Source organism: Ovis aries, chromosome 21, assembly GCF_016772045.2.
Source record: "Ovis aries strain OAR_USU_Benz2616 breed Rambouillet chromosome 21, ARS-UI_Ramb_v3.0, whole genome shotgun sequence".
Classification (NCBI taxonomy): domain Eukaryota; kingdom Metazoa; phylum Chordata; class Mammalia; order Artiodactyla; family Bovidae; genus Ovis; species Ovis aries.
The window spans coordinates 8268937-8282643 of record NC_056074.1 but is presented as its reverse complement, the minus strand read 5'-3'; the positions used below and the strand labels follow the sequence as shown (position 1 = coordinate 8282643).

The window sequence follows — 13707 nt, the reverse complement described above, 5'->3', positions numbered from 1 at the left end:
CCGGAGGCGGGGCGGCCGGCTTGGGACGCGCAGGGGGCGGACCCGTCGGCCGCCGGCCGGGCTCCCCGGCCCGCCCGCCCCGCTCGCACTTGGTCGCGCCGCAGAGCCGGCATGGGAGCTGCGCGCGCCCTCCCGGCGCCCACACCTGTCTGAGCGGCGCGGCGAGCCGGGGCCCGGCGGGCCACCCGGCGCGGGTGAGTGCGGGCGCGGGCGAGGGGCGCCGGCCCGGGGCGGGGGGCACCGGACAAAGGGAGGGCCTCTGCGCTCAAGGCAGGGGCACTGCGGGCTGCGGGGGCCCCGGAGACCTCGCTTCGGCCACCCTCGGGGCTCGAGGGCTGGGACCCGCGGCCTGCGGGAGCTCCACGGAGACTCGAGACCCGCAGGGCGTTTGGATTTCCACGGTGTCACCCGCGGATGGAGTGGGGAAAAGCAAGTTTTCGCAGCTACCATCTCGGATGCTGGGTGGGAATAGAAAAGAAGCCTGCTCTGGGCATGCTCGCGCGCGCACACACACACACACACACACACACACACACACACACACACACACTTACTTTTTCCCTTGAGTTTTGCAGCAAGGTCTGCAATTCCAGCAAGGTCTGCAAGTTAATTTTTTACCCTGGGCATGTAACTGTGAACACACCTTGGCAAGCAAGGAGAGGGCAGCAAACAGGTCGGAGAAAAGGCCCTCTTCTCTGGCGCTGTGACTGATGGCCGTGCGCTGCGCTAGGAACCGCTGTGTGAACTAGCAACAGTTCTTGGAAGCAAATCTTTCCTCTTCAGCGTGTGGACATTCTTCGTGGGTTCATTTTTAAATAAAAGCTGAAAGAAGTTTTTAAAAATATTTCACAAGAGCGAGAAGAATAATTTAGATGAAGGATAACTCCCACTCCTCTTCGGAATACAAATTCGGCTTGCTTTCAAACATCTCATGAGAAAGCAGCTGATAAAAATCCTGTTTGTTTTATTGCCTTTTGGGTGACACCCGTGAGACTTCAGAAATAGCGCCTAGCTGGTGGAAAGCTCCTGGTTGTTCGGGATCCCTGTTGGCTAGGGCTGCCTTCTGTTAGTTCCTGGAACTGAACTTGAGTGGTCCCTGTGCGGCTCCTTAGGAGGAGATCCGCGAAGGATTGGCGCAGATCGGCCAGTGTCAGTATCGTTTCGAGGAGGCCCTGTGATAAAGAGTTGAATTTGTGGTTTGAAGGCAGCTGTGGCCAAAAGCTGAAAGCCAAATTAATACCAAGCTATTTACTACACTTGTTTCAGAATCATACTTGTGCATAGAGCATTTAAAATAGACTTTATACGTGCACCTCTCAAGAGGTCTGTTAGACAGGGGTGGATTGGAGGTAGAGTGGAGAAGCAGAAACTGCCACAAAAGCCACTATATGTACTTGTGAAAGCGTTTGTGATCATATGCACACCATCTGCATTTGAATAAGTTGTTTCACCTGTATTTTTCCCACTTAAATAAAGTCAGGTGATAACTTGTCATGCTTTCCCACGCCTGAACTGGAACGGAAGCATTTTTCCAAGGTAATTAATATGGACCTCATTTTTGTAACAGTGACAACTTATTCAGGTAGATAGTGAATGTGGGTGCATTCTTCTGTCTGTAGTATAAGTGCCAAAGTTCCCATTAGCGGGCCTGAGAACATTACCGGCCCCTGTCTGCAGTGTTTAAGAGTCTCAGGTTCTCCTGAACATCTTTTCTCATAGCTCCCTTAGGACTGAATCCACTGGCCATTATTCATGCATAACTCTCCCTGACCCTAGGGAATTCTTTTCTCAGGGTCTTACCATTGACCATTTTCTACTATTCTTATTCTGCTGCCAGGTTTGTCCCAGGCTCACTGGGGTGGTTCATTTTGCCTGAAATCTGATAGAGACGAAGTTAAACGTCGTTTGACCACAAGATGATGTTTAAGGTGGCTGGGCTTGTAAATACCCTGCATTTCTTTCCTGTACAAGACTGTAATTCTTAAACCATTATGTGATTAGGTTTGTTTCCCTTTAACAGGTTCAGTGCCTCAGGAAAACGAGAGCGTGCCTGGCTGCGGAGTGTTACCAGAGCTTTGTTCATTTTTAGCTATTTGCTTTAGGAATTAGCATGGTTTTACTGTTCAGTATCCCTGGCCACAGAAAAAACCCTCCACCATCCTTCCGAATGTCATCCAGAGCTTTTATCCTCACAAACTTGCCTGCTCTTTCTTTCTGTCATTACTGTTTATAGTGGTCCCAGGAATTCAGATGTTGTACAACAGAGAACTTATACCCTGAGGATTAGATCTTCCCTGCCAACACTTGTTTGCTGTAGAAGTTATATCACAGTTCCCGAACATTTGCCCTCTGCAGGAGATGCGTGTTGCTGCAGTTTTCGAGGTGCAGAACTGGGAGAGCGTCTCTGCCCACAGCCTCCAGGCAGCACTGTGGTGTGCACAGCTGATCATGAGCAGCGAGCAGCGTCCCCGCCCTGTGAGGTTATCCGTGCACTTACCAAGTGGCAGCATCTTCATAACATATAAATATTTTAAGACAGTGGATAGCAGGACAGTGGCTCATGGTGAATGATGGAACATGGAAAGTGTAACCCTCTTGAGAGTCAGATATACAGAGCTGGAAAAGGAATACTGTTTCCATATTACTAAGCACAGCCAGAAAATATTTGCTTACCTTCATTTTCCGTTCTGCTTTGTCATTTAGGTCAAGTGATGCATGGAAATACTCAGTTGGGAACGTTCAAAGATAATTCTGTATCAAAGGACTCCTTATCCAGTAAAGGCTTAGTCCTAGAAATGAAATGTTATAGACCTGAATCTTCCTCATCGAGAGTTAGATACAAGGATAAGATTTGGAAATCTTCATTCTTTTCTAAGGTGTGAGTTTTCCAGACAGTTCTACGAGGATAAAGTGAGCCATTGGTAAAGGCAGGAGAGAATTAAAAATTATGTACCCATGAGTTACCTTTCCAGTAGTGAGATTATGAATGTGTTCATCTTAGAGTGTTTATGTTTAAATAAATGAAATGGGCGTAGTGAAGGTTTACCTAGAGTTTATAAAAATGGAAACAATAATTGTCTCCTGGGGAATTATTCCAGTATCAGGTGAATGGAGAAATTAATGCAAAATCACCAAGCTAATTTTAAAGTGTTTTATTAATAGGGGAGGAGTCAGGGCAAGGTGTGAATGCCTTAGGAAAGGCCCTGAGTGGAAGTAGCTTGTTGTCTGTCCCCCAACACCACTGTGCACACACATCCTCACTCACCCCCTCTGGGAACTTTTCTAAGAGGTTTCTCACCTAGCCATCCTCCACTCATTCTTGAAAGCCGCCCTCTGCTGGAGGCCTTGGTTTCCTTTGCAAACAGATAAGGGGAATCTTGTCATCCAGACAGGCTAGAGACTAGCATGATAAATTTTCCTTTTCGTTTCCCCTTGTACCTCCACCTTCCACAATTCTTTGAGTAAAAGTTCCTGGGGAAGGGGAAAGGCTCCTGGAAAAACCAGACCTAGAAGACTAAGAGATCATTGTTCAAAACAATTTCTAAACCATCCTAAACATACATTTGGTAAGAGAGTAAGCAACTTATGAAGCTTGTAACTTTAATACCGTTGTCAGTTTAAACCCAGGGGGGACCTGAGAACATATCACTTTATCTTCCAGCTTCTGATCAGGTATTTCAAAACCAAATCAATTTGGAATAATTTGACCTGCATTAATTTTTAAATCTGAATCACAGTTTCTTTTAACATATAGTTGGGTGGGGACTTCCCTGGCTGTCCAGTGGTTAAGAGTTCATGCTTTCAATGTGGGGGCACAGGTTCAATCCCTGGTCAGGGAACTAAGATCTCACTTGCCGCGTGGCCAAAAAAATGAAATGGAGCAAAATAGAATAAAATAATAAAATATATGTAGCTTTCAGTGTTACATAGAAACTTTAATGAAGATATAAAAAATTCTCAGAATAAGGTCTCACCACACGAACAAATGAATAGAGTTGAAATCGTATAGGGAACTTGTAACTGATATTTCAAACTCATAGATTTAGTCTTTTGAGGTAACTGAAAAGCTTATTTTTAAGGAATTAGAGCTTTACACAGCGCTGTCGGTTCAGCAGTTTAATTTGCATATGGCTGACCTCTCCTTGTTGTTGTGGTTGTTCAGTTGCTCAGTCGTGCCGGACTCTTTTCGACCCCATGGACTGCAGCACGCCAGGCCTCCCTGTCCATCACCAACTCCCGGAGTTCACTCAGATTCATGTCCATCAAGTCGATGATGCCATCCAGCCATCTCATCCTCTGTCATCCCCTTCTCCTCCTGCCCTCAATCTTTCCCAGCATCAGAGTCTTTCCCTATGAGTCGACTCATCACATCAGGTGGCCAAAGTATTGGAGTTTCAGCTTCAGCATCAGTCCTTCCAATGAACACCCAGGACTGATCTCCTTTAGGATGGACTGGCTGGATCTCCTTGCGGGCCAGGGAGTCTCCTCCAGCACTAGACTCTCACTGCGGTGCTTCTCCTGTTGATGAGCGTAGGCTCTCGGTGCTCGGGCTTCAGTGGTTGGCGGCTTGCGGGCCCTTAGAGCACAGGCTCAATAGTCGTGGCTTAGGGGCTTAGCCTCTCGCCTTGTGGAGTCTTCCTTGACCAGGGATGAAACCCACATCCCCTGCATTGGCAGGCAGATTCTTAACCATCGGGCCACCAGGGAAGTCCGAAAGTATTTTTTAAACAGGGGTTTACTACTCAGGCAAAGCTCTTGGAAAGGTGAAATTGGGATCAATTTTGCCTGAGAGGGGGTTAATTCATTAAGACGAGCTTCCTGGATGGATTTTTAAAGGTTCATCTGAAGTAGTTTCAGACTCTTTTCCTGCTATTGTCTTCCCTGACACCCCTGCCAGTGGACGGTTTCAGGGTTTGGATGAAGCGCTAAAGGCTTGTGCCACTGGAACCATCCTGCTGCAGTAAGTAACTTGCATCCGGTACTCCTAGGGTCCAGTTAACATATACGCCTCAGATCTGGGATTTGAAAATGCATATTCCGGTTGATAATATGAGCGTATTTTAACTGTCATGTTCTTCCTGCCCCTGGAAAATGTCGACAGCTTATGATAACACAGAAGATCATACTGTCTCATCTCCTCCTTTCTCTTCCCCAGCAATCTTATTTTGAAAATGGGAATACTTGACAGCTGGACCTCTGTGTTTTCTTCCTTGAGATAAGCCTAAGTAAACTTGGCTTAAGGCTTGTGTTGCTCAGTGTTAGCATGCTTTAATGTCCTCCGTGTTATAGTCAAAGAGAGGAGAGAGTAGTGTGTAGGGGTCCAGGAGGCAGCCCTGTGGGAAGCACATGACTCCTCCAGTTTTCCAGTTTTATGTAAGAAAGCAAAAGTCACCCAAAAGTTGCTCGCAGGTGTATATTCTCAAAGAGGAAGCCTGAGAATAGGAAAACAGTTTCTTCCGGACTCTCACTCCAACTAGGTTGCACTTGCCTCTTAAGAAGACCTAAGCCCTCCTTGTCCTTGTTTTGGGATCCTTGCTTGTGAATGAATTAACCTACCTGCTAAGTCAGCTTCTCTTGAACAGAAGATTCTGAGCCAGTCAGAGCCAAGTCGCTTAGTTGTGTCCAGCTCTGTGACCCCCCTGGACTGTATGTAGCTCGCCAGGCCCCTCTGCCCAGGGGACTCTCCAGGCAAGAAGACTAGAGTGAGCTGCCATGCCCTTCTCCAGGGGATCTTCCTGACCCAGGGATGGAACCTGGGTCTCCCACATTGCAGGCGGATTCTTTACCATCTGAGCCACCAGGGAAGCCCCCTTGCTGAGCTAAGGGTAATTCCTAAAGTGACTTATACTGCTTCCTGTCTCCGTATCCTTGCTCCCTTTCTCTAAGTGTCCCCTTCAGTTTCTTTTAGCTTATTTCTGTTCAGCTTTATCACCCGTCCCAAGCATCACCTCCCTTGGAATGCCTCCCTTGTTCTTCTCCCCACCACGGGATGTCATGCCTTTCTCTGAACCACCACATCATCCACGTCTGTCATTGGCACTCATCGTGCAGCATTCAAAAAACGTGTTTTTTGAGCCACACTGACGTCCATTCATTCATTCCTTTTCTCTTCCATGAATAAACCTTTGTGGAATGCTAGCAGAGGCCCAATCGCAAGGCCTTTAGACTAGCTGGGAACACAAATGCACAGACCTGAAAAAGCAACCGACAGAAATAGTCACAATGTGTTATTTGATGCAAATTTAAAGCTTTCAGTCTTTGACAAAGACCCTGATACCTCCCACTCTTTGCGACTCTGTGGACTGTAGCCTTCCAGGCTCCTCTGTCCAAGGGATTCCCCAGACAAGAATCCTGGAGTAGGTAGCCATTTCATTCTCCAAGGGATCTTCCTGACCCAGGGATTGAACCTGGGTCTCCTGCATTGCAGGCAAATTCTTTACCAACTGAGTCACCAGGGAAGCCCAACACCCTGGTCTTACACAATAAAATCCAAGCGAGGAGGGAGTGTTTCCTTTGCTAGAGGCCCGTCTACTCTGGAAGTAAACTTATAATAGTTATGACTGTTCTAAATTCAAAACAAAACAAAGAAGTCCCACGCCTTCTTCTGAATCACTCACCATTTAGAAGCGATCCGAGTCCCATCAAGTGTGGCACTGTGGAGCCATCCCTTTTTGATGCCTTGATCACTCAATAAACTGTGTAATTTGAATTCACCCTGAAGAGGAGTAAGTTACTCTGAACATTTCCAAGTACAGGCTGTAATGAGATTAAAAGGGAGGAAGAAAGGAAAGAAGTTCAGGGGGACCAGGAGGGTAGCAGAGGATGAAGGTGTAGAATTGAGCACAAAGAATGGCCTAAAATTACATGGGTATCAGGGCCAGTCAAGCAATTCATCTGGGAATTAATGGCCCCATGCACCCACCCTCCGCGGGTCGTCCTTAGGGTCCTCTGAAACACCAAGGGGAACAAATACCCAGTTTCACATTGGGCATTCAGCCCCAGGAAGAAACAAGTTCAAGCCCTTGCGTTGTGAGACCGTTCCTCTGCACACCCCAATTCCTGAAGAAGTTTCACGGCTCCACACAATGCCAGGCATGCCCCTGGATGGCTTCTGCTGACCCTTGCCCTCCTCACCCGCTTGTCTTTGTTCCTGCAGGGTGGTGCTCAGCATGGCGGGGACTCCAGGGTGCCCCATCTTCCTCCTCCTCCTCTGCGCTTTTGGGCAGGTGAGCCCCTACAGCACCCACTGGAAGCCCACCTGGCCGGCCTACCGCCTCCCCGTGGTCCTGCCCCAGTCCACCTTCAACTTGGCCAAGCCAGACTTTGGGGCTGAAGCCAAGCTGGAAGTGTCCTCCTCGTGTGGACCCCAGTGTCATAAGGGAACCCCGCTGCCCACTTACGAAGAAGCCAAGCAGTACCTGTCCTACGAGACCCTCTATGCCAACGGCAGCCGCACCGAGACGCAGGTGGGCATCTACGTCCTCAGAAGCCACGAGGGGCAGTCTTCCGGGAAGTCTAGGAGGAAGCGTCAGATTTACGGCTACGACAGCAGGTTCAGCATCTTTGGGAAGGATTTCCTGCTCAACTACCCCTTCTCGACCTCCGTGAAGTTATCCACGGGCTGCACCGGCACACTGGTGGCCGAGAAGCACGTGCTCACAGCCGCCCACTGCATCCACGACGGCAAGACCTACGTGAAAGGAACCCAGAAGCTCCGGGTGGGCTTCCTGAAGCCCAAGTTCAAAGACGGTGGTCAAGGCGCCAACAACTCACGCTCAGCCCTGCCTGAGAAGATGAAATTCCAGTGGATCCGGGTGAAACGCACCCACGTCCCCAAGGGTTGGATCAAGGGCAACGCCAACGACATCGGCATGGATTATGACTACGCCCTCCTGGAGCTCAAAAAGCCCCACAAGAGAAAGTTCATGAAGATCGGGGTGAGCCCGCCTGCCAAGCAGCTGCCGGGGGGCAGGATCCACTTCTCGGGTTACGACAATGACCGACCGGGGAACCTGGTGTACCGCTTCTGTGACGTCCAGGATGAGACCTATGACCTGCTCTACCAGCAGTGCGATGCCCAGCCCGGTGCCAGCGGGTCCGGGGTCTACGTGAGGATGTGGAAGAGACAGCAGCAGAAGTGGGAGCGGAAAATTATCGGCATCTTTTCTGGGCACCAGTGGGTAGATGTGAATGGTTCGCCACAGGATTTCAATGTGGCTGTTAGAATCACCCCTCTCAAATATGCCCAGATTTGCTATTGGATTAAGGGAAACTATGTGGATTGTAGGGAGGGGTGATGTGAGCAGGTTCCTTCCTGGCTGCTCTTAAGAGTTTTCATGTACTTATTTTAGGAAAAGCCAAATGTTGTCATTGGGGTGTGTGTGTGTGTGTGTGTGGGAGTGTGTGTGCATGTGAAATGTGTTATAATACCTTTTGCCTAATTTTTTAAAATTGCAACATGACCGGCAGTGTTATTTGAAAACTGGTTGGTGTGTCATATATCACTCAAGCAGTTTGAAGGCATACTTCTGCATAGACATGAAATACGTGCTGATGTTTGGGGCAATAGGGAAGATTTAATGGCTAAGTTAATCTTTCAGCTTTTGAGAACTTTGATTTTTATTTCATCTGAACTTGTTTCCAAAGTTGACATTAAATATGTGGCCTATGGGAGACATAAACTCTGACGCGTGTGTATGTGTGTATTTTCTCCTGAGAGTCAACTTGTTTTGTTTTATTAGTGCCTAATCATTCATGTTTCCAGATGTTCCCCACCACATACAACTCTTAGGAACTTTTACGATACTTTTGAGACAGGCAGTTATAATGTTTTGGATTTGCGGGCATTTGCACAGTAGTCCTGGATCAGTAAGATAGTTTATACTGGTACACATGTGAAAGAATCCACCTGCAATGCGGGAGACCTGGGTGCGATCCCTGGGTCAGGAAGATCCCCTGGAGGAGGGCATGGCAATCCGCTGCAGTATTCTTGCCTGGAGAATCCCCACGGACAGAGGAGCCTGGTGGGCTACAGTCCATAGGATTGCAAAGAAGTCAGACATGGCTGAGCAACGAAGTACACACAAACACAGACTCAATTATATCCTAAAGTAAGTTGGTATCCCAGGCATCTTTCAGTTTTGAAATCGCTTCTCTTCTGAAAACCATTGCTGTGTTTTTTTGGGAAGATTTCGCATGTGGCACTGCCAGGCCTGCAGTTGCACCAAAGTAGGCAAGATTGTTTATGCCAATCCTTCCATTTAACAGGATTTCACTCACATTTCTTGAACTAGCTTTTCCAGAAGACAATAATCAGGGCCTAATTAGAACAGGCTGTATTGCTTCCCCGCTAACAGCTGTGGTCACACTAAAAACAATCATTGTATTTTACCCCTGGAGTGTAGCACATCTCATGTTTTATCATTTAGATGGAGTAATTTAAAATGAATTAAATTCCAGAGAACAATGGACGCATTGCTTGGCAGATGTCACAACAGAATAACCACTTGTTTGGACCTGGCACAGTCATCCAGCCTAATCAAAATTATTCTGCATATTTGTCAGTGAGCTCTTAGGGAGATGTGGACTTGTGCAATTTAGAAACTTTTCTCTCTTACACTTGTTTAATGGTAAAAATATTGGGGAAATGCTTTAAGAAAAATCAACATGGCTTCTTTTTCACTAGCTTTTAAAAGGCCTCTTTTACTAGAATTCTCCAGGCTACAGGCATATATAATCTAGAATAAGAGTAAAACTCGGAATGTGAAATGGATCGGAATCATCACTTCAGTTACTGTCTTTATGAATGTTTCATCAGTATGATCATCACAGTTTAGAAAGAAAAGCATTTGACTTATTTTGGGTTTCCATTCTATGCCTCTCAGCCTGAGCAGTTCTTTCTAGATGTATCAATAGAGGGAGAAAAGCAAAAGAATCGCAAGGCGGATACATGGTGTGTCTGCACCCCGGCAGTTCCAGCCTGCACTGTGACTTTTTTGTGGGAGGACACTGAGATACAGCGCTGCTGCTTATACCTTCTGCAGGTGACTTTCGGCTTCTGTTCCTCGAGCTTTTTGGAAGAATAATCTTGATAAGGCACTCGAGCAACTACAGCCGTAGTGCATTCTTCCAGTCACAGAAGAAATATTGTGCATAGCAGAGATGCAAGGCCGCCAGGAATCTTTGGATTTCCACTACAATATGCTTTGGAATCTAACAGGAATCTAGCCTCAGGAAGAAGAGAGGTCTCCATCTCTATGTCTGGTATTTGGGAGTTTTGTTTGTTTTTACTTTTGCTTGGTGCCAAAGGAAGTTTTCTGGACACCTAGACCAGAACTGACTTTTTACATCTAAACTGATTTTTTTTTTTAAATAGATGCTCCTTTTACAAAGCACCTTGATTTCTTGATTTTGATTTTTTGCAGTGCTGAAACTCAACGAGGATAGGCAATGGCACAAAGTCAAAATAATACAATATTTAGTTCACAAGTAGGTTTGATTTACTAAGGACAGTGCCCACAGGCTGTGTACAGCCTAAGTCACAGAAGCGTTAAAGAAGGCTATATAATAGTTCGACATGCCCACCTTTTCAGTGGTAGTGAAAAGAATCATTATATTGGAATATTGTGGAAGAAAAGGCTCTTGCAATATTATTAATATAATTAGTACTGAACATATAGTAGTTATACACTGTACGGATATATCCCTAGTAGAACAATGTTTCCCAAAGTGTCTGGCTTAAACACTTAAATCCCTCCAGGTTTTCTACCCAAAATGAAAATGGCACCAACATCAAGGAGGAGGGAAATGCCTGAGAATATTCCCTCTTTTCACTGGGGATTCACTCGCCTGTTTGCACATTAAAAGCTCTAAGTCCTATAATGAAGAGGGATGTTTTAAATTCTGCATTTCAATAAAGGTCTTTGCTCGCAGAACCCTTGTTTTCTCATATAATACTCACGAGCAAGCTGGTGTTCTAATAAATACATCTGGGGGGTTGCTGGAACAAACTCTTGGTCTAGGTGATGAGGCAGAAAGGTTGAGTCCTGAGCGGGGTCGGGTACCAGTGTCTTTTTGGTTCACCAGAGCCCTGTACCCAGGTTTGGAAATGTTCAGACAGTGAAATAGGAAATGATTTTTCAATCACTGAAAAGTTTTCAACTTGAAAAATCATTTGTTGTTGAGAATCAGAAGGTTGTGGCAGAAACTGCAGACACATTTTTTCCATAGACTTTATTCAAAGTTTTGAATTCAGAAAGGAATTAAAAAAAAAAAAAAAGGAAAATAGGCCTAAAAGAGAAATATGAACTGGTCAGTCATGGAGTTGCACCTGTGTTCTTTCTTTACCTTTTTTCGACCAGAAAATGGATTAAAAAAAAAAAAAAAACTGGAGGGAATTCCCTGGTGGTCCAGTGCTAAGGACTCAGCACGTTTGTTGCAGGAAGGGGAATCCCTTCCAGGGCCCGAAACTGGGCTCTTGCCTAACACTTGGAAATGAATTGTCTGAGGAGACACATGTGCTGACAAAGCAAGAGATTTTATTGGGAAAGGGCACCCGGGTGGAGAGCAGTAGGATAAGGGAACCCAGGAGAACTGCTCTGCCGCGTGGCTCAGTCTCGGGTTTTATGGTGATGGGATGTTTCCGGGTGGTGTTTGGCCAATCATTCTAATTCAGAGTCTTTCCTGGTGGTGCACGCATTGCTCAGCCAAGATGGATGCTAGCAAGAGGGATTCTGGGAAGTGGACGGACATGCGGCGTCTCCTTTCGACCTTTCCCGAACTCTTCCGGGTGGTGGTGGCTCATTAGTTCCATATTCCTTACCAGGATCTCCTGTCATAAAACAACTCATGCAAATGGTTACTATGATGCCTGGCCAGGGTGGGTGGTTTCAATCAGTGTGCTTCCCCTAACACGTTCACTGCCCAGGTTCAATCCCTGGTCAGGGAACTGAGATCCCATGAGCTGTGTGGCCAGCAGAGTAAATCAGAGCACCAAGATGATGCTCACACTCTGGGTGACTCCTTCTACCTGCCCAGAGGGAGGGTAAGCCCACAGCGACACGTTTGAGGTCAGCATTTAGGGTAGCTGTCTTTCTCTACCATGTCTGGAGGCCTTTGGTTTAGAGCTGGTCAAGGATGGCAAGCCTGCCCTGGAATAAAGATGCTCCGGTGCATCGCCACGCACTGGCTGGGCAGTGAGGGGCAGCTATCCAGGGCGCTGGGGGGAATTCTGACAGCAGTCCTCAGCATTTCCCCTCTCTGCTGGTCAGAGCCTGCAGCCAAGGAGCCTCGTGGATAGTCCCTTCTTGGGCCTGCTCACTTTCTCTGAGTTCTACTGCCCGTCTGCCCTATTTTTAGTCCTTGTCACTAACTCATCTCTTTTAGAATTTTCCACCATTTATTGTGATCCACACAGTAAAAGGCTTTAGCATAGTCAATAAAGCAGAAATAGATGTTTTTCTATTTCAATAAACTAGTTCAATAAACTGTGGAAAATTCTGAAAGAGATGGGCATACCAGACCACCTGACCTGCCTCCTGAGAAATCTGAGAACTGGACATGGAACAACAGACTGGTTCCAAATAGGAAAAGGAGTACCTCAAGGCCGTATGTTGTCATCCTACTTATTTAACTTATATGCAGAGTATATCCTGTGAAATGCTGGACTGAATGAAGCACAAGCTGGAATCAAGATTGCCGGGAGAAATATCAAGAACCTCAGATATGCAGATGACACCACCCTTATGGCAGAAAGTGAAGAAGAACTAAAGAGCTTCTTGATGAAAGTGAAAGAGGAGAGTGAAAAAGCTGGCTTAAAGCTCAATATTCAGAAAACTAAGGTCATGGCATCCAGTCCCATCACTTCATGACAAATAGATGGGGAAACAGTGAAAACAGTGGCAGATTTTATTTGGGGGGGGGGCTCCAAAATCACTGCAGATGGTGTCTGCAGTCATGAAATTAAAAGACACTTACTCCTTGGAAGAAAAGTTATGACCCACCTAGACAGCATATTAAAAAGCAGAGACATTACTTTGCCAACAAAGGTCTGTCTAGTCAAGGTTATGGTTTTTCCAGTAGTTACGTATGGATGTGAGAGTTGGACTATAAAGAAAGCTGAGTGCCAAAGAATTGATGTTTTTGAACTGTGGCGTTAGAGAAGACTCTTGAGAGTCCCTTGGATTGCAAGGAGACCCAACCAGTCCATCCTAAAGGAAATCAGTCTTGATGTTGAAACTGAAACTCCAATACTTTGGCCACCTGATGTGAAGAACTGACTCATTGCAAAAGACCCTGATGCTGGGAAAGATTGAGGGCAGGAGGAGAAGGGCATGACAGAGGATGAGATGGTTGGATGGCATCACTGACTCAATGGACATGAGTTTGGGTAAACTCCAGGAGTTGGTGATGGACAGGGAGGCCTGGCATGCTGCAGTCCATGGGGTCACAAAGAGTCGGACACAACTGAGCGACTGAACTGAACTGTCATGAACCAGCTCAAGGATGCCTTGAAGTTGCCTCCCTCAGCTAATCTTTATGGATATTTGGCGTGTGTGTGCTCAGCCACTTTAGTCATGTCCAACTCTTTGCAGCCTCATGGACCACAGCCCGCCAGGCTCCTCTGTCCATGGGATTCTCCAGGCAGCAATACTGGAATGGGTTGCCATTCCTCCTCCAGGGAATCTTCCCGACCCAGGGATCGAACCC

At 46.7% G+C, this 13707-nt stretch overlaps 1 protein-coding gene across 1 annotated transcript; it reads left to right on the top strand.

Annotated features, from left to right (window-relative positions):
• Nucleotides 1-91: 91 nt before the first annotated feature.
• On the top strand, nucleotides 92-8687 carry PRSS23 (serine protease 23). The gene is made up of 2 exons (XM_004019398.5): nucleotides 92-194; nucleotides 7157-8687. The coding sequence occupies exon 2, from the start codon at nucleotides 7170-7172 to the stop codon at nucleotides 8295-8297; it is 1128 nt and encodes a 375-aa protein (XP_004019447.2). The 5' UTR covers nucleotides 92-194; nucleotides 7157-7169; the 3' UTR covers nucleotides 8298-8687.
• The last annotated feature ends 5020 nt before the right edge of the window (nucleotides 8688-13707 follow it).

What these genes read in the sequence shown, in the direction of transcription:
- PRSS23 (XM_004019398.5), top strand. Translation starts at nt 7,170, where the DNA reads ATGGCGGGGACTCCAGGGTGCCCCATCTTCCTCCTCCTCCTCTGCGCT.